This window comes from Notolabrus celidotus, chromosome 9, assembly GCF_009762535.1.
Source record: "Notolabrus celidotus isolate fNotCel1 chromosome 9, fNotCel1.pri, whole genome shotgun sequence".
Lineage (NCBI taxonomy): Eukaryota > Metazoa > Chordata > Actinopteri > Labriformes > Labridae > Notolabrus > Notolabrus celidotus.
In genome coordinates, this window is record NC_048280.1 from 32,452,404 (window position 1) to 32,478,014 (window position 25,611).

General features: G+C 42.3%; 1 protein-coding gene across 1 annotated transcript in view; it reads right to left on the bottom strand.

Annotated features, from left to right (window-relative positions):
• Window positions 1–25,611, bottom strand: part of LOC117819034 (whirlin-like) — a 171,686-nt gene that overhangs the window by 52,480 nt on the left and 93,595 nt on the right. The window contains exons 5-6 of the mRNA XM_034692232.1: window positions 6,737–7,005; window positions 1,569–1,605 (exon numbers count right to left, since the gene is read on the bottom strand). Of these exons, the coding sequence (XP_034548123.1) occupies window positions 1,569–1,605; window positions 6,737–7,005 (306 nt within the window). The remainder of the gene's footprint in view (window positions 1–1,568; window positions 1,606–6,736; window positions 7,006–25,611) is intronic.

Below are 25,611 nucleotides of genomic sequence, written 5' to 3' on the forward strand. Positions count from 1 at the left end.
TGCTTTATAAACCATCAGCAGGATTTTAAAGTCTATTCTCTGACAGACAGGAAGCCAGTGTAGGGATCTAAGAACTGGAGTGATGTGGTCTACTTTTTTGGTCCTTGTTAGGACTCGAGCAGCAGCATTCTGTATGAGCTGCAGCCGTCTGATGGACTTTTTAGGGAGTCCTGTAAAGACACCGTTACAAAGATAAATGCATTATTCATGGACAAGTTTTTCTGCATCCTGCTGAGACATAAATCCTTTAATCCTTGATACATTCTTAAGGTGATAGAAGGCTGACTTTGTAATTGTCGTAATGTGGCTGCTGAAATTAAGGTCTGAGTCTAAGATTACACCAAGGTTTCTGGGTTGGTTTGAACTTTTAATCTGTGCAGATTGGAGCTGAGCAATAACCTTTAACCTTTCTTCCTTGGCTCCAAAAACAATCATTTCAGTCAGAGCTCGCCAGGCCACCATACCATACTCCTCGAGACATCTAGTGTTAATGTGTGACCGAGTGAAATGTATTTGCTGCAAACAACACTGAGACGTAAACTTTGCTCTTGTGCACATCTTATTGTCATCATCTAACATGGTATAAAAACTTTATTTTATTAACACCAAAGTATCATTGATCCAAACATTTTAAATAACTGTGAAAAACCTGAGTGCAGTGAGTGTTTTTAAGTTATTCCAAAAAGGTGTTAATAAATGAGAGGATCACAAATATCTGTGATAATTTTCAAATTGAATTAAAAAAAAACTTAAAATTAACAAAATTGACTTTTTTACTTTCTACAATTTTTAACAGTTCTAAAAAATTGAATGATACCATGGAGGCATAAAAGATGTTGATCATTGGGAAACTTGAACAGAGCTTAAAGATGAGAAAATGTTTAAATGTTTTATTCACATATTTTAAAATTAATGCAAATTATGTGAAATATGTGCAGAGAATGAGGAACATTTATAAAACTTTGAAAGTTGTGCAAATCCAATCAGAAAAAAAGTTAGGAGGCTGTGTTAAATGTTAATAAAAGCAGAATTTGATGGTTTCCAAATCATCACCAGTCTCTGGAGTTTAAAGTGAAATGTTGTCCCATTTTTGCCTGATAGAGGATTTCAGCTGCTCATCAGTTCAGGGTCTCCTTTGTCGTATTTTCAGTTTCATGATGCTCCAAATGTTTTCAAAGGGGGACAAGTCAGGACTGCAGGCAGGCCAGTTTAACACCTGGACTCTTCTACTACAGAGCCATGCTGTTGTAATACCTGCAGAATGTGGTTTGGCGTTGTCTTGCTGAAATATGCAAAGTCTTCCTGAAGAAGGCATTGTCTGGATGGCAGCATATGTTCCCCCTAAACCTGTAAACATTGTTCAGCATTAATGGAGCCTTCACAGATGTGTAAGCTACCCATGCCATGGACTCTTATGATCCCCATACCATCAGGGATTCTGGTTTTGAGCTGTGAGCTGTTTGAGCTGTGAGCTGATAACACTGATGCAGAGATTTCTCGGTAGAACTGTTCTGTGTTCAGTGTGTATGTGTTTGCAGAGGCTAGATGTGCATGGCTGTCATTCTTACCTTTCCTAGAACAGGTGTAGCTCTGGCTGAGGACGGTCTGCAACACAGAAGAAAGGAGTACATGTCATATTGAAGAAAGAAGTGAGAGCAACACAAAGTAAAAGGCTGGAAAAATATGTCTCATTGACTCTGATGCATGTTAAACATTTAAAACACAGCACATTAAAGCCGGGTCGGCCCTGAGGCTGCACAGATAACAGAGTGTGGGGCTGAGAAACACCCTGTGTGGTTTCAAGCAGCAGGTGGAGGAATTTATACCTCCCCAAATTCTCAATCAGAGCCAGCTCCATTAAAGCAGGGAGACAGATGGAGGAGGGCAGGGGGGAGGGAGGAGGAAAAGGGGATGTCTCCACGTTGCTCTGCTGTCAAACATAATCCTTCATGTCATGGACCTCCTAAACAGAGCCCACCCTCAGTGATGGAGCTTCCTTCAGATGAGATTTCATCCCAGTAAGACCATATGGCAGCATTTCTGGTATTATGAACTGAAGTACCGTGTTTTTTTCCTTTCACTTTTACACATCAGTAATCATTTTTCTCATGCGATAGAATCATATGGAAAACCATTATAATCATGGGTGATGGTACTCGAGCTGCACTGCAGAGTTAAAGAGTCTAACCATCAAATTGCTCAGCTCTCTCCAGGAATGTGCTCGGCTTCTCTGCGATTGTTCGGACATTAAACATCTGAATTAGTGGCAGCAATCAAGAAAAAGTCCCAGAGCAAGCTGTGATGTTAAAAGGCTCATATTGATTTTAATGAAACATCCACTGTGAGCAATAAATTGACATCCCTTATGCTCAGTTTTTGAGACATTATAACTGAGTGAAACTAAAGTAAGTTGCAATCAATGCTAATTCACACTGAGCGTGCTCATTCCAAAGATACCCAAATGTACATGTTTTTCATGACATGTCGGCTGTTCTAGTCATTACTAGTTTTCTGCGTTGTAATAAATTCACTGATAAGACACTGCCTCACTTTCCTAACAGAGCATCTGATTGGTAGAACATTTGTAACAAAGGCTGTGGTTGGTTATTTGAGCAAAACTCAATGCATCAGCAGTAGTGTTCATTTCGTTAACGAAAATTGATGATGAAATATGTTCGTCAACGACTATTTTTTCATGACGAAAACGAGACTAAGACGCGCTAAACTGCATCACTGATAATAAAAACTCTGACGAACGTATGTTCAGTGATCGATGATGAGACGATGACAAGATGAAAACTTCAGTGGCGGACCATCGGACATTAAAGGTGACATATTATGCTCTTTTTCGTCAACATATATTGGTCCAAGAGGTCCCCAAAACATGTCTTTAAAGTTTATTGCTCAAAAAAACACTTTGAAAACAGATTTTGGTCTGCCTGTAAACCCCACTTTTTCAGACCTGTTCAGAACAGTCTGTTTTCTGTGTCTGTGCCTTTAAATGAGAATGAACTCTCTGACCACGCCCCCTCAGGAAGTGGATGTGGCCTCGGCTGCCCAGCACGTTGATCTAATGTTTACATGTTGGCTGCTCACAGACCTGCGTTACTTCAACCCTCTGAATTTGATCCAGAATCTGATCCTGACGGAGAGGCGCCTGCAGCAGGACCTCTCTGAACCATTGGTCACAGATTTAGTGTTTCTTGTTGTTTTATTTGTCAGTATGTCGACGTGTGTCTTGGTACACAGCTACGAACATGTAGCTATGTGGCTATGCTAACTAGCGCTAGCACTTATCCATGAAAAATGAAAATCCTCCACTAGATCTTCAAATCTGCAGACGTGGGGAGTAAAACCGACCTTTGTGTTTATTAATACAGCCTACAACTAGCATGCCTCCCTCCTAAGCTCCTTGTTAGCACACATGTGCAGGGAATGAAAAACGGAGGAGGGGTTGAGTTGTATTTTATACAGACTATGGGCTGAGTGGGCAGAATGGATTCTTTTCATTTTCGGGGGGTCTGTAGACATGCCAGGGACACATATTTCAGGTAGAGAACCATTAAAAAGTTCATTTTGCATGATATGTCACCTTTAAGAGTCCATGTTTCCCCCGCTGTGCGTCTAATCTTTAAAGTTAAAGTGATGCGTTCCTGTGACAGGCTGAGTTATTATCTGAGGGTTAGCAGTGTTAGCTTGGTCACCATCTGCAGCAGGAGCTGTGTGATCCAGCTGTCTCTGGCTCCATGCATCTGTCTCCTCTTCATTGATGATTTATACCTCCCCGTGTGCCTTAGTGACAAAGACACAACCGAGGGACGTCTGTTTAATATTTGACGTTTTTGCCGCCATCACCATGAAAAGCTCCGCGTGTAGAGCTTGATTTAATCCAGTTTGTTGATACACCAGACACCAGGCATTTAGTTATGGGGCGTCGTTTGTAAAGTTGTGCACACCGAAAATAACAGCAACATTTCTCCACATTTAGCTCCAAAACATCATAAAAATTTAGTTAATTTTAAAGTGACTTTTTTTTATCACGTTTAGAGGAATACTTGTGATCTTCTTAACATTTAATTTTGCTGGGAAAAATATATCGAGTTAAAATAATTGTTAAATCCAAATGCTAAATATAAATCTAAATGTTAAATGTAAATCTAAATATTAAATCTAAATGTTAAATCTAAATCTAAATGTTAAATGTAAGTCTAAATATTAAATATAAATATAAATGCTAAATATACATTTTAAATATAAATCTAAATGTTAAATATAAAGCTAAATGCTAAATATAAATATAAATCTTAAATCTTAAATCTAAATGTTAAATGTTGCTCTGAGATCCTACATATTTAGCTGATATGCAGATTCACACTACCGCCCGGCAGAAATACCAAAATTAAAGCTTCATAAAGCGATACAGACTTAGCAATAGCAACTTAGCTTGTCCGTACCATAGACTGGGTCAGTTCTGTCTCTGAGCATTGTGAAATCCCTCCAAAACGGCCTATCCAGCATTTTTACAGCGGGCAGTCCGGCTATAACCCGTAGGAGTCATACTGACAGACTATGGTTTGGATGTCTGTATCACTTTATGAAGCTCTTATTTTGGTACTAACAGCGGCCAATACAAATTCACACTGCCGCCTGGCTGAAGTACCAAAATAAAAGCTTCATAAAGCGATACAGAAATCCCAATCATATGCTGGATAGTGTCCAGTGCAGGTGCATTCAGGGACCGTCGTAAAAGTGCAATACAGCCCTTTTATTGTGTTCATGGCATTTTTATCTGAATCATGAGAATCAAAACATCTTCACAGTCACATCAAGAATTTTTACTTTTTACTTTTTAGCAGTTAGAGGCTAAATCATTAAACTTAAGATATTACACAAAAGTGTTAAAAGAGTGAAATATTGACTATTTGAACACTTGGTAGCCTTGATACTGATATCTGATGGACTACATGAATTATTTTAAAGAGAGAAAATGATTTGGCAAAGATCAAAGACTAAAATCTGACTAAAACTAGACTAAAATGTTTTGAGTTTTCATTGACTAAAACTAGACTAAGACTAAAAAGGGTTGAACAGACTAAAATGTGACTAAAACTAACAGACATTTTTGTCTAAAGACTAAGACTAAATCTAAAATAGCTGCCAAAATGAACACCAATCAGCAGCAGGTTGAGCTGAAGGCTAACGGTTTTTCATAAAACATGGAGGAAAGATTGCATTAAAAAAGACAGTAGTTCATTTGTTGTTATGGATTCACTTTGTAAAGTCTCCATAAAGACTCAGTAGTGTGAAGCTGGATCATGAAACTACATGAAACCCTTGTTAGATTGTTACAGCAGTCAGAAAAAATCATCTCCCTCATGCAGCACTCCAGAGACACCAAAGATGCAGTAAACAACACCGCCTGATGTTTATACATCACTGCACACATGAGAGGATCAATACTCTGAATATAAACAAGGTGAAATTAGTCAGGAACACACTGGAAGGAGGAGTTGATTGCTCAAACCTGTAGAAATTGCATGCTGATGAAATAGACATGAGGATTGAACGTGCATTAATTCTCTGGATCACAACTTCCTGAGTGCACTACCTGGGTGTAGCGTCATGGTTGACCTGGGGCTTAAAGCTGTGTCAAACATGAAGTTATATCTTTATGCATCATTTATGGCCTCAAGCCCTGTTTGTGTTACACTTGAGTGTATTTTTCACGTGTGGAATGACGCAGGTGTGACTTTAGAAAGTCAGACTGGTATCCAGATGGAAAAAGTAACAATCACAAAAAAACTTAAGAGACATGATGACCAAGGTTTTGTTTACAGGATGATAAGAGTGAACTATGATTGAACCAGAACAGTGAAAGTCTTCTCAGCCAGCTAGCTGATCTCAGAGTTTCATCAGCAGCAGCACTGCAGGCACCGGACCAGACCGTCATGTTGAAGAGGGAGCTGAGCCCGAAGGTAAAGCTTTAGACTCAACTTTCCATCTACATTCTAGCCCTCACCTAAAGTCAGGAGCTTTGGGTAGTGACCAAAGAATCACAGTGTGTTCTGAAATGAGATTCCTATAAAGGGTGTCTGAGCTCAGCCTTAGAGAGAGGGTCGGGAGCTCAGACATCCAGACGAGCTCAGCTTCTCTACATCAAAAGGAGCCAGCGGAGGAGGTAGGATGCCCTCTGGATGCTTTCCTTTTAGAGGGTTTCTGGGCATGTCAAACTGGGAGGAGACTCTAGGGTAGACCCAAAACAAGCTGGAGGGATTATACATCCAAATCTGGGCAGGGAACACCCTAGAGCTGGGAAAAGTTTCAACCTGCTTAGCCTGCTTCCAACTAAACCCCACCCTGCTAGGGGGAGGAAAATGGACGGATAGATGGATGGATAATTAAAACCCTCTGATGTTTGAGTGTCGACGGCATCTCTGATGTGAGATGACTGATATTCTGAAGATAAGGGAGTGATTATGGAAATCCACCTGACCATGTGTGCAGGGAAAAATAAGGTCCCTGGTCAAGTTTTTGGAAAGCTTGCATTGATTTGAAAAAAAAAACAAAACAAAAGGTCATACATAATGCAAACCAAAGAAATGTTGTGTTTATTTTAGTCTCTGTGTTTAAACCTGATCTGTAACCCACATGTGGAAAGAGACGCCACAGCTCAGCTTTCAAACACCCTCATGTCTCTGCTGCAGAACCACAAACAGACCCGCGTTGTGTTTCTTACCTTGAACCGCAAGTGCTGCCACTGGTCTGGACTGCAGCACTGACAATGGGGCTGATTACCATGCCCTGGTTCACCGTGGCGCTGGTCTCTGCGATGGCCTGACTGCAGATCCACTTTGTCTCATCCACCACGGTGCGAGCGTGAGGCAGACGTCCCACATCCCTCACCTTCATCAGCAGGTGGCGTCCTGTTTTCAAGATGTGGACCGCCTCATCGTGGGAGATGGTGACAAAGCTCTGACCGTTCACTTCCAGGATCTGGTCACCCACCTGAAACACAACAGGGGCATCATTAATCAGAAGTCACAGAAGAGTGGGTGACAACCTGAGGCAAAGACAGACCATCCTCCATCCATCCTGACAAAGTGAAAAGTCACATGGAGCCTCGATTGATGTTTGCCTTAAAGGGCATGTATGAAAGTACTTGTTAGCACACATTATTTTAGACTTTGTGTGACAGTTATATATGAGTGAATAAAAAATGTTGCTGCTCTTCGTCTGCTGTAGAGGAAATGTTGTACTAGCTGCACTAAAGTCAAGACTAGTTAGGTTTCTGTACGTCAATCTTGGTCTGAAAGATCCTTTTTCTGGCTTTTTTTTTAACTATTGACAGCCACCAGACATTTTTACTGTTACTTGTTAAATAATAAGTTCAAAGAGGCTCTAGATAATAAGCCAGCATGTTTGCCTACACTTTAGTGCAGGAAATGGAGGCCACCACTTATTAAATGAGCTGAGTCTTTATTTAATCTGTTACAGTAGCATCAATTTTGCAGCACATTAAAGGGATATTTCAGTTTTTTTGAAGTGGGGTCGTATGAGTTACAGTACACTATTGCTCCTGCTAGCTACAATGCGTGCCAGTGAGCTCCTCCCCTTTAATGAGAAAATTCCCAGAAGACCGGCAGGTAAGCTAGGCTATTTTCCGTAATTACGCTAAAGTTGATGTTCCTGGCACTCATCACGGTGCAAATGCATGCACCAGTAGAAAAAATTTGAGCTATTCAGTTTGCCGTCAGGAACCCTCTTTGTTTTGGCACTATTTTCAGACGCAACTCGAAGACCTGCGTTCTTCCGCTGCATGAGCACAAATACATGCCGATCAGCTGTTTCGATCAACAAGCATGTAGCATTTTTAGCAGACACTTTTAGGAACAAAAACTACAAACTGCAAAAATGAGTGATTCTGACAGCGACGATGACATGCCGTTTACTGTGGACACTAGAGGATCCCTCTATGAACCAGAGTTTACAGAGGAAGAACTCCAGATGCAGACCCAGCGTACCAACGAAGAAGAGAGGGGAGAAAGTTCTGAGATCCCACGTTACCTGGTGGTGCCGGTGTGTAAACTGTGAGCCCATGCCAACGAACCCAGAGAGCTTCTGCTGTCAGGAGAGGGACTTAGTGACAACAATACTTCAGGACCTTTCTGAATCAGAGGATACCAGCGGCTCACATACGGCTCCAGCCTGCATCACTCATCATCCAGAGTTCCCTGCCTTACAGGAGGTTTGCTTGTTTGAACAGCCGGGATAAAGACAGGTAAGTCCCATCTTTTAAATGTGCAGAAAAGTGAGTTTAATTCACTCTAAAGACCGATACTGCTACTTGATCCTGCTACCAGCTTGTTAATCCAAACAGCTGATCGGCGTGTATCCGTGCTCATGCAGCGGAAGAACACCTGTCTGCGAGGTGCGTCTGAAAATAGTGCCAAAACAAAGAGGGCTTCTGACGGCAAACTGAATGGCTCCAATTTTTTCTACTAGTGCATGCATTTGCACCGTGATGAGTGCCTGGAACATATTTTCTTAACTTTGGCGAAATTACACGAAATAGGTGACCCCGTCTGCAGAGAACTGTAGCCTAGCTTGCCTGCCGGTCCTCTGGGAATTTTCTCATTAAAGGGGAAGAGCTCACCGGCACGCATTGTAGCTAGCAGGAGCAATAGTGTACTGTAACTCATACGACCCCACTTCAAAAAAACTGAAATATCCCTTTAAGTGTTGATATTTTAATTCAATTAAATGCTTTCTCCAAGCAGCTGTGAAAGTGGACATGCTTGGACTTTGGTGCTTCTAGTCCAGAATCTAGAATTACGTGGAAATCCTCTGAGGGAAGGAACAGAAGCAGCTTGAAAAACTGACCCTGACACTGAGGATGATGATGACAACCTCAAACAAGCTATTAATTCATCAGAATGAGTCAACGCGCTGGGATGAGCTCCCCTGATTAAATATCTGATCGCAACCAAGAGGCAACCTCCGGGCGTGAGAATTGAAGCCAATGCGGAAGTGTTAAAAACTGCAGTTTCTCGGTTGTCCACTTGAGGCTGGTTCTGGAAGTACCGGAAACCACATACATACAATTTCAAAAAAGCAGATCTTTACAGCAGAAATAAACATGTTTACAGCCTGGTTAAAAAAAAACAAGTGTAGTCTGGATAGCTCATTTCTCAATTGGCACACACTGTACAGTGGGATTTTTTTTTAACGCGTCAATTTTAAGATAACGAGTTTTCCATTACGATTCTTGATTGACAGGCGGGAACACTGTAGCTGTTGGCTAGGAGGCTCAAAGCCTGCCTCTTTACGTCACACTCGCTCGACAGTTAGTGTTGAGTTCAGCATTTCCAATATGGCTGCCGCCGCCGATTGGCCTCAAAACAGTGCTTCAGAAACAGATGAGTGACGTCATGGATACTACGTCCATTATTTATGCAGTCAATGGCATTTTATGATGCTGTGAGTTCTATGCTAAGCTAACGAAACCCACGTGTGTCTCGTGATACAGCTCAACTCTTGTTCTAGAGAAGTTACTCTGAGTAATCCACAGACCTCACTGTCAGCTGGTTTCATACAGACATACAAAAACAAAATGTACCTGTTGTCATTTTTGTATCACTTCATTTTTAACAGTTCCTGTAAAAAAGAGGCCTCAGGCGGCGAAGACAGAAACCTGGAAAAGCACCACGGTTTCTTTTGTTATCAATGTCCTGAGAATTATGAAGAAATACATATCCGGACCAAAAGGTTGATCTTATTCTCCACAATCACAGCAGCATGACAGAGAGCGCATCTCACACACTCAGTGAACATCTCTGCTTCCTCCCTCTGGTTATATATGCACCTCTCTGCGTGCCTTGATTCACAATCCAAGACTCGGGCAATGTGTCTTCTTTCTCCACGCCTCAGGCCACAGATTTATTACCAAACAGTGAGCGAGAAACACAAGGTCATTCCAACTTTCCCAACTTGTTGAGTTGTCTGCAGGATGCCACACACACAAACACACACATGTTTGTACACACATAAACTGATGCAGCTCTGAAGCTAATTATGCTTCTTTGGACAGCTGAAAAAAAGGTGACACCCTGGCTTTTCTCCACACGGTGTGTCACAGATAAGACAACAAGATGACAGGACAACAAATCAACGGTCACGGACTAAAAACTCAATATTCAGACTCTCTCGTCTGTTACTAAATCTCAGGAGGAATGCAGGAACATGAGTGAAAAGTCCAGAATCACTGGGTTCACTGAGACATTTCAACAAATGCAAAGAAAAACTTTCCTATTGTTGTTGAATGACCACCATGTCCTCAAGGTTAGTTTTCTCCTGTTAGAAATGTGTAGCTTTAAGCACAGACACAATAAAAAGTCAGCATGAGGTGATGATCAGGTTTGTGTGTGTTGGTTTAGATGCTTTAAGTTCAACATTTTGTCCATCACTTTGTTTGTTATTTAATTTCTACTAATCCAGAGGTGAACATAGTCCAACAAGACGCCACTTTTACTCTGTCCCCGTCAAGCGGCAATTTCCAGATAGCTAATCAGCGTGCAGATCACTCAGTGACGTATGGTGTAACGTGTGGACCTGCTGAGATTAATTCATCTGGAATATTTGGGACACATTGATTATATCTCTATTTGGCTTCTCCAAACTCTGTGACTCTACTTACTTTTTATGGGATCAGGATTAAACAGGAGCTCACTGTGAGGAAAGTGAGTGAGGAGGATTATCTGGTAACTTGTGAAAAACTGACACTGGTATCCAGCTATGGGTTGTAGTAGGAAGTTAGCACTGCCCCTTTAGCATGACCGGATTCCCATTCAATGTCCGTGAGCTCAACCTGAATGGATAATAACAGATTTAATAATAATAATAATAATAATAATTCATAGAATTTTTATAGCGCTTTTCTTAGTACTCAAAGTTGCTTTACATAAGATGAAAACTAAAGAAAGAAAATGAAACACATAAATAAAAACAAACAAAACAGGGACAGAGGTGGGGCGGGGGGAGAGGTCATGTGTGGTATGCTTTTTGGAAAAGGAAGGTCTTGAGTTGGTTTTTGAAAGAGAGGAGAGAGTCAGAGTTACGGATGTGTGGAGGGAGAGAGTTCCAGAGAGTGGGGGCAGCGATGGTAAAGGCTCTGTCCCCCAAGGTGCGGTGCTTGGACTTGGTGATAGGGGACAGGAGGTTGGCATCTGAGAATCTGAGGCGGCGAGATTTGTGTAAATAGCGCGATCGTTTGCATCTGGTGTGAACCATAGACTGTATAAAATATGGACGTACTATCTGTGACGTCACCCATCTGTTCCTGAGCGCTGTTTTGAAGCCAATCGACAGCAGCAGCCATATTGGAAATGCAGAACTCAACCAGGCAGAGTGTAACGCAAAGGGGCGGAGTTTGAGCCTCCTAGTCAACAGCTATGTGTTCCCAACCGGGAGTCAAGTCAGTCATGTCCTTATTTGGGCAAAAACTCTTAATCCTAATATCTTATGAGCCGTTGCGTTCACCCCCGGTAGAGTGTATGCCGATTAGAGATTAGCTTCGTAGGGCCAAGCCGTTTTTTGAACCAGGCTGTAAACATGTTTATTAATGATGCAAAGATCGTCTTTTTCCCATTCATGTCTATGTGGTTTCCGGTGTTTCTGTAGCCAGCCTCAAGTGGATTCTCAATGTATTGCAGTTCATAACCCTTCCGCATGGGCTTCATCGTTTGAGACCGGAGTTTGCCGCTTGGTGTGAACGTGACATAAGTCTGTTCCCCTCCTTTCTGCTACAAACCTGAGAGACGTTACAACATCAAACAAGAGAAGTCAAAGGCAGACAGCGCCCTCTGCTGTTAATAAAGGGAATCAATAATCATTTTTCATTTCAGTGATTTGAATCATCTCTTATGTGAACTTACTTTCAACCCTCTCGCCTTACAACCTCAGTTACCACAGAAAGAGTGGTGAGCTTTTACCAGACATCAAACTTTAAAAGAAGTCTTTGCTAACTTAACCTCCACTCCTTGTTCAGCATATAACATACTTTGAGGACCCAGTGTTGCCAACTTCCCAGTAAGGAAAGGAGCTATTGGCTGTCCCTAAAGTCACTAGCACAATTGACCATTTGCTTAAATTGTAATGGACGCTGCAGGAGAGACATGTAACGCCACAAAGAGAGACAAAAAGTGAGTAAAAAAAAACCTAAATAATGTTCAAATGAAATGCAAACTACAAATGAACTTTCTTCTCCTGATTCTTGTAATAATTTTACTGTAAGCCAAGGTGGGATCAGGGTGGCTTTGAGCATTGCACTTTTAAATTGCAGTCTGGACGTGGATAGGTGAACATCCCCTGCCCTGAGTCAGTCACTAGATTTTTTGAAGAAGAGTCACTAGAGGGGTCTGAAAACTCATTAAATATAGTGACAAAGTTGCTAAGTTGGCAACACTGTTATGACCCATGGAGCAGATTATCAGAGGATAAAACGACCTGCACACTCTGACACAATCAAGCTAAATGAGTTTCAGCTGGCTTAGCTAAAGAGAGTGAGTGGTCAACAGAACTTATGCTACTGTAACGTGTATAATTGGGCCTGTTTGTGAAGACTGACGTGAGGAAGGATTCAGATTGATGCAGAAAAACACAAGGGAGTGCTGAAAGCAGCAGGAAAACAGCTTCCACTATATCACAGCGGGAAGAGTGGAGGCAGAAATTAGTTATTGACTTCTCCTCTCCTCACCTCCCTGCACTCCCATGATTATGTAAAGCAGAAGCAGCATGAGCCCGCTGAGGATAAGAGGAACCTGATTTGCATATTTCTGCAAATATAATACGGCACAAAGGGGCTCAACATATTGTCCCTTCACCCTCTGTGGTGAAGATAACCTTCTGTATAAACACAATTAAGAAAAACTATAAAAACTGAGATCCTGTTAAACAGAAACATCTGCTGGTGTCAGCCTGCGCCGCTCTCACTTGACGTCCGTGACAACATCAATATCTCCTCCAAGAGGCTGCAGGTCTCCCACCCGCTCTTACTCCACGCCTGTAATGATTTACAGTTTGAGTTTTATCGATCATTCACGATACAGTGTGAGATAAAATGTGTGTGTGCAGAGCGCTGGAGGTGCCTGGCCCTGTCCTCTTCACAGAGAGAGGGCAACCTGCTATTTTCAGCTGTTTTTTGGCCTGCAGGTTGTAACAGGAAGAGGAGAGTGGTTGTTAATAACACAGGGACCATCCAGCATGATCAGAAAAAATCTCCCCTGCCTCTTTCTAATTTAAAGTTGTTATTTTTCACAAAGCATCTCCAAATCTGATGCTGAAAAAACATCAGCTTTTGTGTTTTGTTCCAACTCCATCTGATAAGAGACCTCTTGTGATTGTGCAAATATGACTGTCCTCTCCAACACCTACACAGGAGGGTGTAGCGTGAGCAGCGTGTCAGAGCCACAGCAGCAGAGGCTTCATTCCTCCTTTGTGTCTGCTCAGGATTTGTTCAGGCCACAGGCGATAAAAAAGAAGTGAACACAAACATCGGTCTAAATAAAAGACAGATTTACTTTGAGTCTGCTGTGGGTCCAAACTTGTCGCTTCATGAAGCAAAAACCAGAGAGGGGACAGGATAAGAGGGATAATGTAATACTGTAATTAATAATTATGTATAGGTGCATCTCAAAAGATTAGAATATCATGAAATAGTAGTTTTTTATTATAGTTCAATTAAAGGATAACAACTTTCTTTTTCTTTTTTTTTTCTTTTTTTTTTTTTCCTCTTTTCTTTCTTTTTTCTCTTCCTTTCTTTCTTCGACAGCTAATATCATGTTCTGTAAAAGAGGGCGTGCACACCTAGGTGGGCCAAAAAAAATAAAAATAAAATTAAGAGAAAGTGAAAAAAAGATTACATAAGGATATACAAAGGTTCAGGGAAAGAGAAGGAGAGAGAGACCTAACACACTTAGATGGAGAGGGACCATCTCACCATGACTCCAAAAACTCTGTGGGGTGATACTAATGATTAAGCAACCCTATGTCCACAATCATTACTGAAGCTTGGGTCGCAGAGGGTTGCCGCCGTGCTGTGTTCTATCTGTGTAACAAGACCACCACTGGTGCAGATGAAACCACTTGGGTCAGATCAGCCGAGCGGTTCGGCCCGGCACCCGGGCCGCGAGAGCAGTCAGACCGAAGGACCCAACCCGCCGCGGGAGACCCAGGCCAGGGGACAAGCCAAGGACCCAGACCGGAAGCAAACAGGTACCGCCGGAGCACCCAGGGCGACCCCCAGGTCACCCAGTAGGAGGAAAGGGGGGCGAGGGGGGAGAGATCCCGCAGCCCCCCCAAGGGACACCCCCACAACACCGCCCCCACAGCCCCCCAAGACGGAGCCAAAGGAGCCACCAGGGCCGAGGGGGCCCAGCACCAGGAGCAGACAGCCAGGCAGACGGGCAGGACCAGGACCAGAGCCCGCCAACCGGCGCGCCGGAGCGGGGGGAGGGCGGAGGCGGCAGGGCCAATCCCCCCCGCCCCCCCAGACGGCCCGACCACTCCCCCCAGCCACGCCCCCCACCCACGCCCTGCGACTGATGGACCAGACTGCGGGGGCATGGAGGGACACCCCAATGCCTGCCGCAGTAACACCCCCCCAGCCGCGCGCCACCCCACCCCCCAAAGAAGACCGCGAGTGAACCCCCGGAATAACAACTTTAACATATTCTTGTATTTCTGATGTCAAATAGAAGATTTCAAACAATTTTGAATTTCTACGATTAAGACTAAAAGCTCATGATAGTCAAAAATGAGGAAGAAAAGGTTGAAGACACAGAAATGTTAAACTTTAAAAAGCATGTTAATTTATTCACACAGTACTTGCCAGTGTGGGCTTCTTCCTCACAAATTGCTGCATCAGTAAGGCATAGACGTGATCATCCTGTAGTTCTGCTGAGGTCTTATTGAACCCCAGGTTGCTTTGAATGCGGCCTTTGGCTGGTGTATATTTTTGTGTCGGGTCATCCTCATCTTCCTCTTGACAAATATCTCACAGATTTGTCAGGTGAGTCAGCTGCCTGATCAAGCACAGTAACATCACGGTCAGTAAACCATGTGGTGGTAGTTTTGGCACTGTGGGCAGGTGCTGAGTCCTGCTGGAAAAGGACAACAGCATCTCCATGAGGGTTGTTGGAAGATGAAGCATGAAGTGCTCTAAAATCTCCTGGTAGACACTGTGTTGACGTTGGACTTGATAAAACACAGTGAACCAACACCAGCAGATGACATGGCCCCCCAAACCATCACAGACAGCAGAGACTTCACTCTGGACTTTTATTCTGTGCCTTTCCTCTCTTCCTCCAGACTTTAGGACCTTGATTTAGAAATTAAATTCTAAATGTCCCAATCTTTTTTTAGCCCAGGTAAGACTCTTCTGGTTCAGGAGTGTCTTCATATGAAGAATGTGACAGGTGTAGTCTCTTTCCTGAAGACGTTTATATGTGGTGGCTCTTGATGCTCTGACTCCAGCCTCTTCGTGATGCTCTCTTGTAAAGTTCTTCAGTTTGACTCCAGTGAACACTGGACAACACCTTGAACAGGACCTCTGGGCACTTGGAGTCATGAGACCGAGGGTTTCCCGTGGTCGTTACTGAATCGACAGTTTCCCCACCTCCATGATGAGCCTCTCTTCATCCATGTTGTCTTTATTGTCCTCTGAAAACCTCTTAACTGTTGACTCCAGGCCTGGCTCCACTCATCATGACGGTTTGTTGTTGTAGTTAAGTGAAATCGATCTAGTGATAACACAGAGAGTTTGATTCTGAAAATCAACTGCATGTTTTAATGTTGTTTTGGTGCCTGACTTCTTGCCCCGTTCCATCTGCTCTGTGCTGGGTGAAGCGTTTTGCTCCAACAATTGCCAAAAATAGAAGTCCTGCAAATCTGCTGCAGAGGGCTCAGGATTGCTGGACCCATGGAAGCAAACACATTGACTAGAATCTGTGCTGGGACCCATTGGAGACTCAAGTCAAATTTAGTTGGTAAACTCGAGTCCACTGTTGGTTCATTGATTCTGACACCTGTCCACACAACAACCAGACATTTTGATGCTTGTCACACGTTGTTGAAAGCTTGCCTACTTGTCTGGTTGACACTAGCAGATTGCCACTGATGCACCCCCATATTTCTGATGACGTTGTTCGTGTAAAATCGATACTTCCATCTCTTTTTTATTTCCAAAACTGCAGGATCCCTTTGCGTATCCATCGGTGCATATCACATAAGACAGACATCACTGATAGAAACAGCAAGACAGACATATCAGAACCAGATGACTGAGAGGAAGTCAATAAGGATCAGAGGATTTAGTGTGATGTCTGTGACCTACATGGATGAAAGTGAGGCAGCCAACATGGCAGAGGATGTAGGAGCAAGTAGCTACTCTGAAATTGTTATCTTTAAACACACACACACAGAGAAACAGGCAGTGTATTCACATTCAAGAGCCAGACAAGCTGTCTCAGTATTCAGTTCTTGCACCAAGCCTTAGAGGAACATAGGGAGTGCATTCAAAACGAGTCATAAAGCATGATTCAACTGATTGTAATTTTTGAGCCTCGGTCAAAATCGACAAATGAACACTGGCTGTCAGCGTGAATGTGCCTCAGTCGAGGTTACACTGACAGGCTGATAGCTGCTGCTGAAGACAGACCCAGTATTGACTTCTATCCATATAATCTCACAACAAAATCTTCCACTCTCTCTCCTCTGCTGATTTCTTTATAGAGTGTGAGGCCCGCTCATCTCCGCTGCCAGAGAAAGACTCAGGGCAGAGGATCAGACAGACTTCAGTATGTCACCACCTGCACCACGAGAGCGGCTGATAGCAGCTAGGTGAAGGTAAAGCTGGGCGATATTGCAAAAAATAAATGATCATGATGAAATTTTTCATGCCAGTTGATATCGATAATAATGATACTAATAATAATAGTAATAATAATACATTTTATTTAAAGGCACATTTTTCGGCACTCAAGGATATATATATATATGTATATATATACATGGATTTACATTAAAGGAAACAAAAATCAAAATCAAAACAATATAAACGGACAAAGTGGTAAGAAAATAGAAACAATAAAAATTGACAGTTCAATTGGCGTTAGACGGAGTAGGCGGTTTTAAGCAGATGTGTGTTGAGTTGTGATTTGAAATGGGGGAAAGAATAGATGTTTCTGAGTCGAGGTGGTAATGAGTTCCAGAGACGGGGAGCAGAGCGGCTGAATGCTCGGCTCCCCATAGTGGTGAGACAGGCAGATATATATTCCTTCTCTGCATCATCCACATCATGCTCCTGAATGAGCTTTGTACAGGGACATTGGTGTGGGGATATCAACTCCTTGGATGACAAGCCTGTTGGCCCTCCTCTTCAGCCACCTGGGGCTCCTTTGTCGTGGCTGGCTTCAAAGTAGTTCTAGGAACACCTTGTAAGCCCCTTCTTAAAAAACAGTTCTGGAAATGTTTCTCTGATTTCTTCTAGGATGGGCTCCGGTTGTTGTCATATTGCAGGTGGTTTCTTCAACCTTGATGCCGATATCATGCAGAAGAAGCCAGGGTCAGATTCTACCCCCACTAATACTGTGCAAGGTGGCCTGTTGGTGTATTTTGCTGTATTTGTAGCTATAGTTTTCAGAGAAGTCAACATGGACTGCCCTTTTGTTTGCAGGGAGGTTCTGCTTCAGGGCCTGTGAGATAGCATACTACTGCCTGATGTTGTAGAGATGGCGCTTAAACCTCTGGAGCAAAGTGGCAAATATTTGCACCAGCTCTTCTTGAGAAGATTCATATTCTTTTTCCAAAGTAATCTTTGAGGTTGCTTCAGAATCATCTTTGTGCTTTTTGTCACCAGTGGCCCACTGAAGGTAGGAGACACGATTGGCAGATCCGTGTGTGGATACATCTTATTGCTGCATTTGTCACATTCTCCATACATGCATTAATAATAATAATAATAATACATTTTATTTATAAAGCGCTTTTCTAAAAACTCAAAGACGCTGCACAAAGGATAAAAACATCATATAAAACAACAGAATAATAAAAACATGGATAAAATACATTTAAAAGCAATCATACGTTAAACGCAGTTCTAAACAGGTGGGTTTTGGTGAGTGATTTGAAGGTGGACAGGTTGGGGCAGTTACGAATGTTAATTGGTAAGGCGTTCCAGAGGGTGGGGGCGGCGACAGAGAAAGCTCTGTCCCCCAAGGTTCGGTGCTTGGTGTCGGGTGGTAGGGAGAGGAGGTGGGCGTTGAAGGATCGGAGGTTACGGGAGGGGGTGTGGTGATGGAGCAGGTCGGTGAGGTAAGAGGGGGCCTGGTTATGAAGGGCTTTGTGGGTGAGAAGGAGGGTTTTGAAATGTATGCGCTGTTTGATAGGGAGCCAGTGGAGGTTTTGGAGGACAGGGGTGATATGGTCACGGGAGTGGGTGTGGCTGAGCAGGCGGGCGGCAGAGTTCTGGATGTATTGTAGTTTGTTGAGTTAAATTACTTGTTTGTGGTATCACACATGATGGATTCTGCCGGCTCTTCAAATTGAATGAATAGAAGATGTGCATCTGATGAAGCTTTTTAGCTATAAAGCCAAGATTTTTATGTTGTTTGCGACAACCTGTTTCACAATCCGCCAACCTTGGCTGCACAACCCAGTACTGGCAAAGTGTGCAGATTTTAAACAATAAAAATCTGATACTCTGACATGATAATAAGAAAATTCATCCAAACAAACAAGACAAAGTACTTCTCAGTAACAGAGGGATGAAAGTGCTGGTCTATCTGGAGCTCCTCTCAAAGGTGAGAAGGTTAGCAGCCTCTGATTGGATGGATTTGGAGCAGATTTATATAACTTCTAATGGATATGGCTGAGTGTTTTCACTCTCTTTAAGTAATGAATGGGCAGCAGTGAGTGTCGCTGTGTTGAACAAATATAAATGAGTAATATGACTTTCAGCTGGGTCTATTCATATGGAGCAGATGATGGATCTACTACTTTCTCAGCAATGCTGAGTTCAGGGATATTTAAAATTACAGTTTCAAACAGTGTAAGAGGCTGCACTGCAGCTTTCAGCTTTATAAAGGCTGGACCATAAATCTAACACACTATTTTACCAGGCATCCTGCCCCATATGCCACAAAATAAAAAAACTATAATGTACTCACAAAACAGATTGATGTGTTTAAAGACGCTCCATGAGAGAAGAAATATGCAGTAGGGGTGACCCCAAATAGTCGAATATTTGACGATTCGTCCTAACGAGCCTTAGTCGACTGCAAATCTCATAGTCGAATATTTGCATATGAAACGTGGATCATTCCATTCAAACCATGGGGGTGCTCAATGTCTAATTTTACATTATTTTCCTGTTTCCCCTAAAAACAGTGTCTCATAAATCCTATTTTTAAATAAATATAGACGTATTTAATGTAATTCTGAGAACAGCTCTTGAAGTGTTAAGTCTCCTTAAGGTGGTAATTAAAGGTGGACTCTCCCATTTAGCAGGGACCTGTGGAGCAGACGTACCTCAGCTGGCCTTTAAATCTTTCTACGTTCATGGTAGCTCAAAATGTCAGGAAATAAAACTTCAGTTGATCCTAAAACTAGCAATGAAGATGAGGAGCAGCTTCATGAAGAGGGCTGTGAGATCAAGGATTACCGGACCACACAAAAACTGTACGGGGCCAAAAGAACGAGGAAGGATACCCAAACAAAACAATCCACATCATCCCATCCACCTCCACATCATCAGAGAGGATATTCTCAAAGACAGGATTTACAGTCAACAAAGCAAGGAGCGCACTTCTGCCCGTACACATGATGGTTTTCCTCACGTACAATTTGAAAAGACTCAAGCGGACAAAAAGGAGACGAAAGACTGTTTTAAAAGGTTCTGTTAAGAGATTTAAAAACCCTTTAGCTGGTTCAGGTTTGATTTTGAACATTATACAAATGTTTAGCCTTAAGTTGGACAAACTACCCTCTGCAGTGCTGCTCTCCGCTGTGTGAACACTGTTTAAATATCTCCTGATTCCTTATTCTATAGCGGCGCGTTGTTCCATGTTTAATGGATGGTGGCCTTATTTGAGTTTTCTCTCCATCATCACCTCGTAGTTTTTGCAATATAGATTTAAAAAATCTAAGTTTTATACTTCTAATATTCTGTTGTCCCTTTTACTTTAAGCTATGAGTCTTTTAATTGTAAATGGTTTTGCGTAATATTGTCATGCGGTCACCATCATGCAGACTTTGGGTCAATAAGGAAAAACAACAAACATTCAACTATTCGTCGACTATGGGCAAAATCTGATGAATCAGATTCGACTAAGCAAATCCTTAGTCGGGCTCACCCCTACTATGCAGTCACACTTTGTGCGGTGGGTGGCGCTGTATTAGAAAGAGTTGAAAGGCGAGTTTCTTCAACATGTGTTTGTACAGACTGATGAAAGGTTAATGTTTTCACCAGATACCAGCAGGAAATTTGCTTATGTCTCAACACATCACACTTTCATACACATACTGACTTTGTTGTCAAGTTGATGAATTATCTGAACAGTTTCAGAGGACTCTGGATTACGCTTTTAAACCTGGTTTTAAAATCCTGCAAAGCCTGTCTAGATAAAAGGTTAAAAAATGATCGGTCTGCAGGTTTTGATCACAGATTAATTTAGAATTAGAATTAGAAGAATTAGAATCAGCTTTATTGTCGCTGTACAAGTACAGTGAAATTTTGTCTGACTTCTCTCTGTTTAAATAAAATACAAAAATAAAATAAAATAAAATAGAAGACATACATATATATATATAAAATGTGCAAATAGAAGAATGTACAAATATAAATATAAAATTGGCAGAACTGTCGAACAGTGTGTTACTGAGGATGAGATAGTAGCTGTTTGAGTCTGTCCTTATGTGCACCCCCACAGTGTAATGTGTGTGGGTTAAAATTGAAATTAATAATTTAACATGACTGCTGTTTAACAAATCTTCCAGGTCATGAGATGCCCTGCCTGTACTGCTGAAGTCATGTGGATCATTGTTACAGTTTACGAGTCGTGCTGTGGAGCTGTCAGATCTGATTAATGGGAGGTAACAACAGTTCATCAGAGGGTCAGATCAGAATGAGGCTTTGCTTTGTGCACTTCACCGCTTCATAAATCAGGTATATGTTAATGTCAGGAAACAGGATTTCTGTCCACAGAGCTCTGTGTCTCTGGTGAGCTGTACCGATCTCTGTTGAGTCCATTTGACCTTAATTTACGCTGATATTCATTTGTTTTACTCCTGTTTTCATCACGTCCTACTGAAGATGTAGCAGGATGTTTAATCACCTGATTGAGGGGGCGTGTCCTGCTAGGAAAGTGGCCTGTGGCATTCTCTCTATTTGTTTCTGTGTTTTAGTATTTCTGGAGCTTATTAAGAGTGAGGAGGTTGTGAGAGAAGAAGTATACCTCTCTTGTTCTCAGAAGAAATGTGGTGGTGGAGCAAAAAGTGGAAATTTTTCTACGGAAGGGAAGACGACGACTACACACCTGCTGCAACAACAATGTGCAACCACAGATAAGCCCTGGACCTCTAGATAAGAGCAGGTAAACAGATAAATAGTTATATTTTTGATGCATTTGGACAAGCTAATGACATATGGGATAAGTTATATTAAAAGAATGAATATGAGAAAAAAGGGCCGTACATTTATCTTGTGATGATCACCTGCTGCAGCGTCTAGCCAACCCTCCATCTTATTAACGACAGAAAACTCAGAGAGAGAGAGAGAGAGAGAGAGAGAGAGAGAGAGAGAGAGAGAGAGAGAGAGAGAGAGATGCTTTTCCTGGAAATAATAAACAGCCTCTTTCTCCGTCTGCTGCTCTCACTCTAATGGCAGGATCACTCAATCTGACCATCTCTCTATCTCACACACACACACACACACGCACACACATACACACACACACACACACAAACACACATGTGCACTGTAAGATAGATCTCAGCTCCTCTCCAGAAGCGATGAATGTCTGCAGACTCTCGATGAATGAAGGCACATTTGTGAGCCTTGGCGAGGTAAAGAGAGAGAATCCACTACATTTCTTTTTCTGTCACCCGCTCTGCTCTCTCACCTTTCCCGGCTCTAACATTTTCTGTCACTGCACGTCAAACCCTCCAGCCCTGCAGCATGACCGAACAATTCCCCGCGTTAAAAGAGGAACCTCTTCATCTCCCTGTCACAGAAGCAGAGAAGTGTCTCGCTGTTTCTTTCAAAGGAGAACATTTAAATTTTGAGGATGTCTTTCAAGCTCTTGCTTTTTAATCTCCTTCTCCTCGGTGTAAGAAGATTTTTCTAAAGTGTCCCAATTGGTCTGGACTACTAAGAACTAATACCCAAATAAATAAATAAAGATGAGTGTTATTTTTATCTCCAAGTAGGACACAGTGAGATATTATCATGAAAGCCAGATTGAGGTTTCAGCCTCATTGTTTACAGGTAGGAAACACTGGCTGCTGTTCCTCGTGCTTCAGGCAGGAGGGAAAATAGCTCAGTGAGAGTGGCCTGCTTGTTGAGGCAGAAAGCTGACCTGAAAGCACACAGCACAGATTTAGATGGCTAATAAAGCATCTTTGCAGGCCCGTCACTGCGGTGAAGTCAGCTGGCTGACTGAGGCTGTTAGGCAGGTAGCAGATGTTAGCAACGCTAACAGGTTTAGCAGCCTAATAGGAAGCAGGTGGCAGGAATGCTAACAGGTTCATCAGAATCAGGTAGCAGATGTTGACGATGACAGCTGGCACAGCGCCGGAGAATCTTTGCATCAACAACGAGTTTAATACACGAACACAACTTTAAGGACCACACCAGAGGTTTCAGTGCCTCAGGGCGCCCGAACACGGATCCAACTGAGCTCTGCTGACTCCTCTGTTTTAGGTTTAGCTTTATAAAGCCTTTCTTCTCTGCTTTGATTCATGTGATACAGAAAATGTAGAGTTTCAGAGTCTATTGTATTACAGCAGAGGACTAATGTAACTTTAAAGAATCTGGAAATGTAAATAGAATATTTAAGATTCACATAGAATATCAAAATTGAATGTGTTTTCAAGCTTCAACAAAAAAAACGTTTTGAAAATAAACATCCACAACTATGAAAAACTGTGCTCAAAAACAACTTATTTTACAGTTCAGAGCATTTCTCAGGACTGTGTGGGCGTGGCCGCTAACTCTTTGATTGACAGGTCAGGAGAGAGTTCACAGCCTACATGTTTGAGCCGTCTGACTCTGAATCTAAAGACATAAAAACTCCAGAATCTGAAAATTATTAATTTCAAATGGTCTCTGAGTGCTGAGTCACAAAATCCTTCAGAATCAGGACTTCTATCATTAATTAGTTTTATCACTCCGTAGTCTCCGGGGCATTAGGACCATGGGACAACCGGAGCAGCGGAGGCTGAAGTGTAGTATGTGCACGCAGAGGAGCTCGGCTCCGGGTGTCAGAAGGAGCTGTTTGTCTAAACTCTGAGCTGTTTGGGGAAAGTTAGTGAACCAGTCCTGGGGAAAGTTAGTGAAACGGTCCTGTGGAAAGTTAGTGAACAGGTCCTGGGGAAAGTTAGTGAACCGGTCCTGGTGAATGTTAGGGAACCGGTCCTGAGGAAAGTTAGTGAACCGGTCCTGGTGCAAGCTAGTGAACCGGTCCTGGGGAGAGTTAGTGAGCCGTTCCTGTTGCAAGCTAGTGAACCGGTCCTGGGGAGAGTTAGTGAACCGGTTCTGGGGAAAGTTAGTGAACCGGTCCTGGTAAAAGTTAGTGAACCGGTCCTGGGGAAATGACTGGAGCATATGCAGGACTGCTTTAGCCACTCGACCACAACTCAACTCAACCATGTCCCAAAGCTTCCCCAAATCACCGCCGTTAGGAAAATAGAAGAATGACAACAAGCTGTCATGTTAAGCGGTGGATGTGCAGACAGGGACACACGAGCACAGCTGTGCAAAGAGCAGAGAGACAGCTACACAGACAGATTACAGGCAGTACATGATTAGCAAACAAGCTAACAGCTAATACAACACTGAGAGGAGCTGGCTGAGACGTCAGGAGACTTCGTAGTTTCGTTGAACATGTGTGCATGTGACTCAATGTTTCATTTCTGATTGGTTAGATATTTATTTTGTCATAAATATCCAAGTTAACCCCGCCTTCTGTATCCTAGCGTTAAAACGGTATCAAAAACATAATAATACTTAAAAAATTGAAGTTGAAGTTGAAGTTGAAGTTCAATTCTAATATTTTAAATATATACAGTATAACAGTATTTAAATGTGACTTTAAATATCATAGGTAGAACGTTTTTGTTCATTTGAGTTACAATGCTTTAAGCATAGACACACTTTCAGAGTCAGTTTCTGGGTTCTGATTTCTATGAAGTACCAAAATAAATAAAGAGCAAACATTTCCTGGAAAAAGAAACAGTAGTGAGCCTGTGAGTTATATAAATCTGTCTGACTGAAAACTGCAACTGAAGCTTTGTTCTCAAACTGTGTAAATGAAGAGGCACTGAATGAGTGATTCAAGCTGTCACTCAGAGTCTACAGTTTGTCTCTGAAGGCAGCAGACAGACAGACTGTCAGGCAGACGAAATATCTCCTCTTTGACATCAACCTTGCTGCTAATTTGTGGTTTCCAGACGAGGAATGAGAAGAACTTGTTAATTCCCTGATATTTGGGCCTGAGATACACCTGCAAATCTAATCATGTTTACAACCAGCTGCTCTTCTCTTTCTGCCTTGTTTATTAGAGAGTAAACATGCTAATCTGTGCTCTTTTAACACGCTGATATCAGTATTTTGCACAGATTCCCAAAAACCTTCAACAAAAAGTGTCTAAGATGTTCCTTTTCATGCACATCTCATATACGCTCTAGTTCCACTGAATGCAGTAGCCTCGCCTGATAGTTAGCTTTGTGTTTTTTGGCCATGAGCACACACCATGCAGTGTAGCAGTCTTAGACGTATAGACAGCTGATGGTATCCAACACACTGGAATAAACGTATAAAGATAGTCTGGTAACAACAAACTATTCTGAGAGTCTCTAATGCCGGCTGGTTTCATTGAAGAGTGCGTGGCTCCTGTACTCTGCTGTCTGTGTCTAACTTTGACACACATCAATTATTCAAAGGCACAAAAAGCAAGCGTGCAAAGGAACAAAACTGCCTGTCTACCGATCTCCTCCTCTCCTTCTCAGTCTATTCCTCTACACGCACCCTGCATACAAAGCAGATCAATACAACGTACAGCTCACTGCTGACACATGATGCTCCTCATTATTAGTATCTGTTAAAGAGAACCGGCTGTGAGCTGGAGGTTCAACCCTGTCTCTGTATGTTAACCAGGCAGCGTGCTCTCCTCTACTCAAACACCCTGCATACACATGCAAGAGCACACACACAAAATAATAATTCCAACAGTTATTTTTCATTAAAACACGTTTTCATATTTGAACCCTCCTATTATCCTTGGGGTCAATTGGACCCCATTCAATGTTTAACGTCTCTAAATTAATGATTAACATCATTTT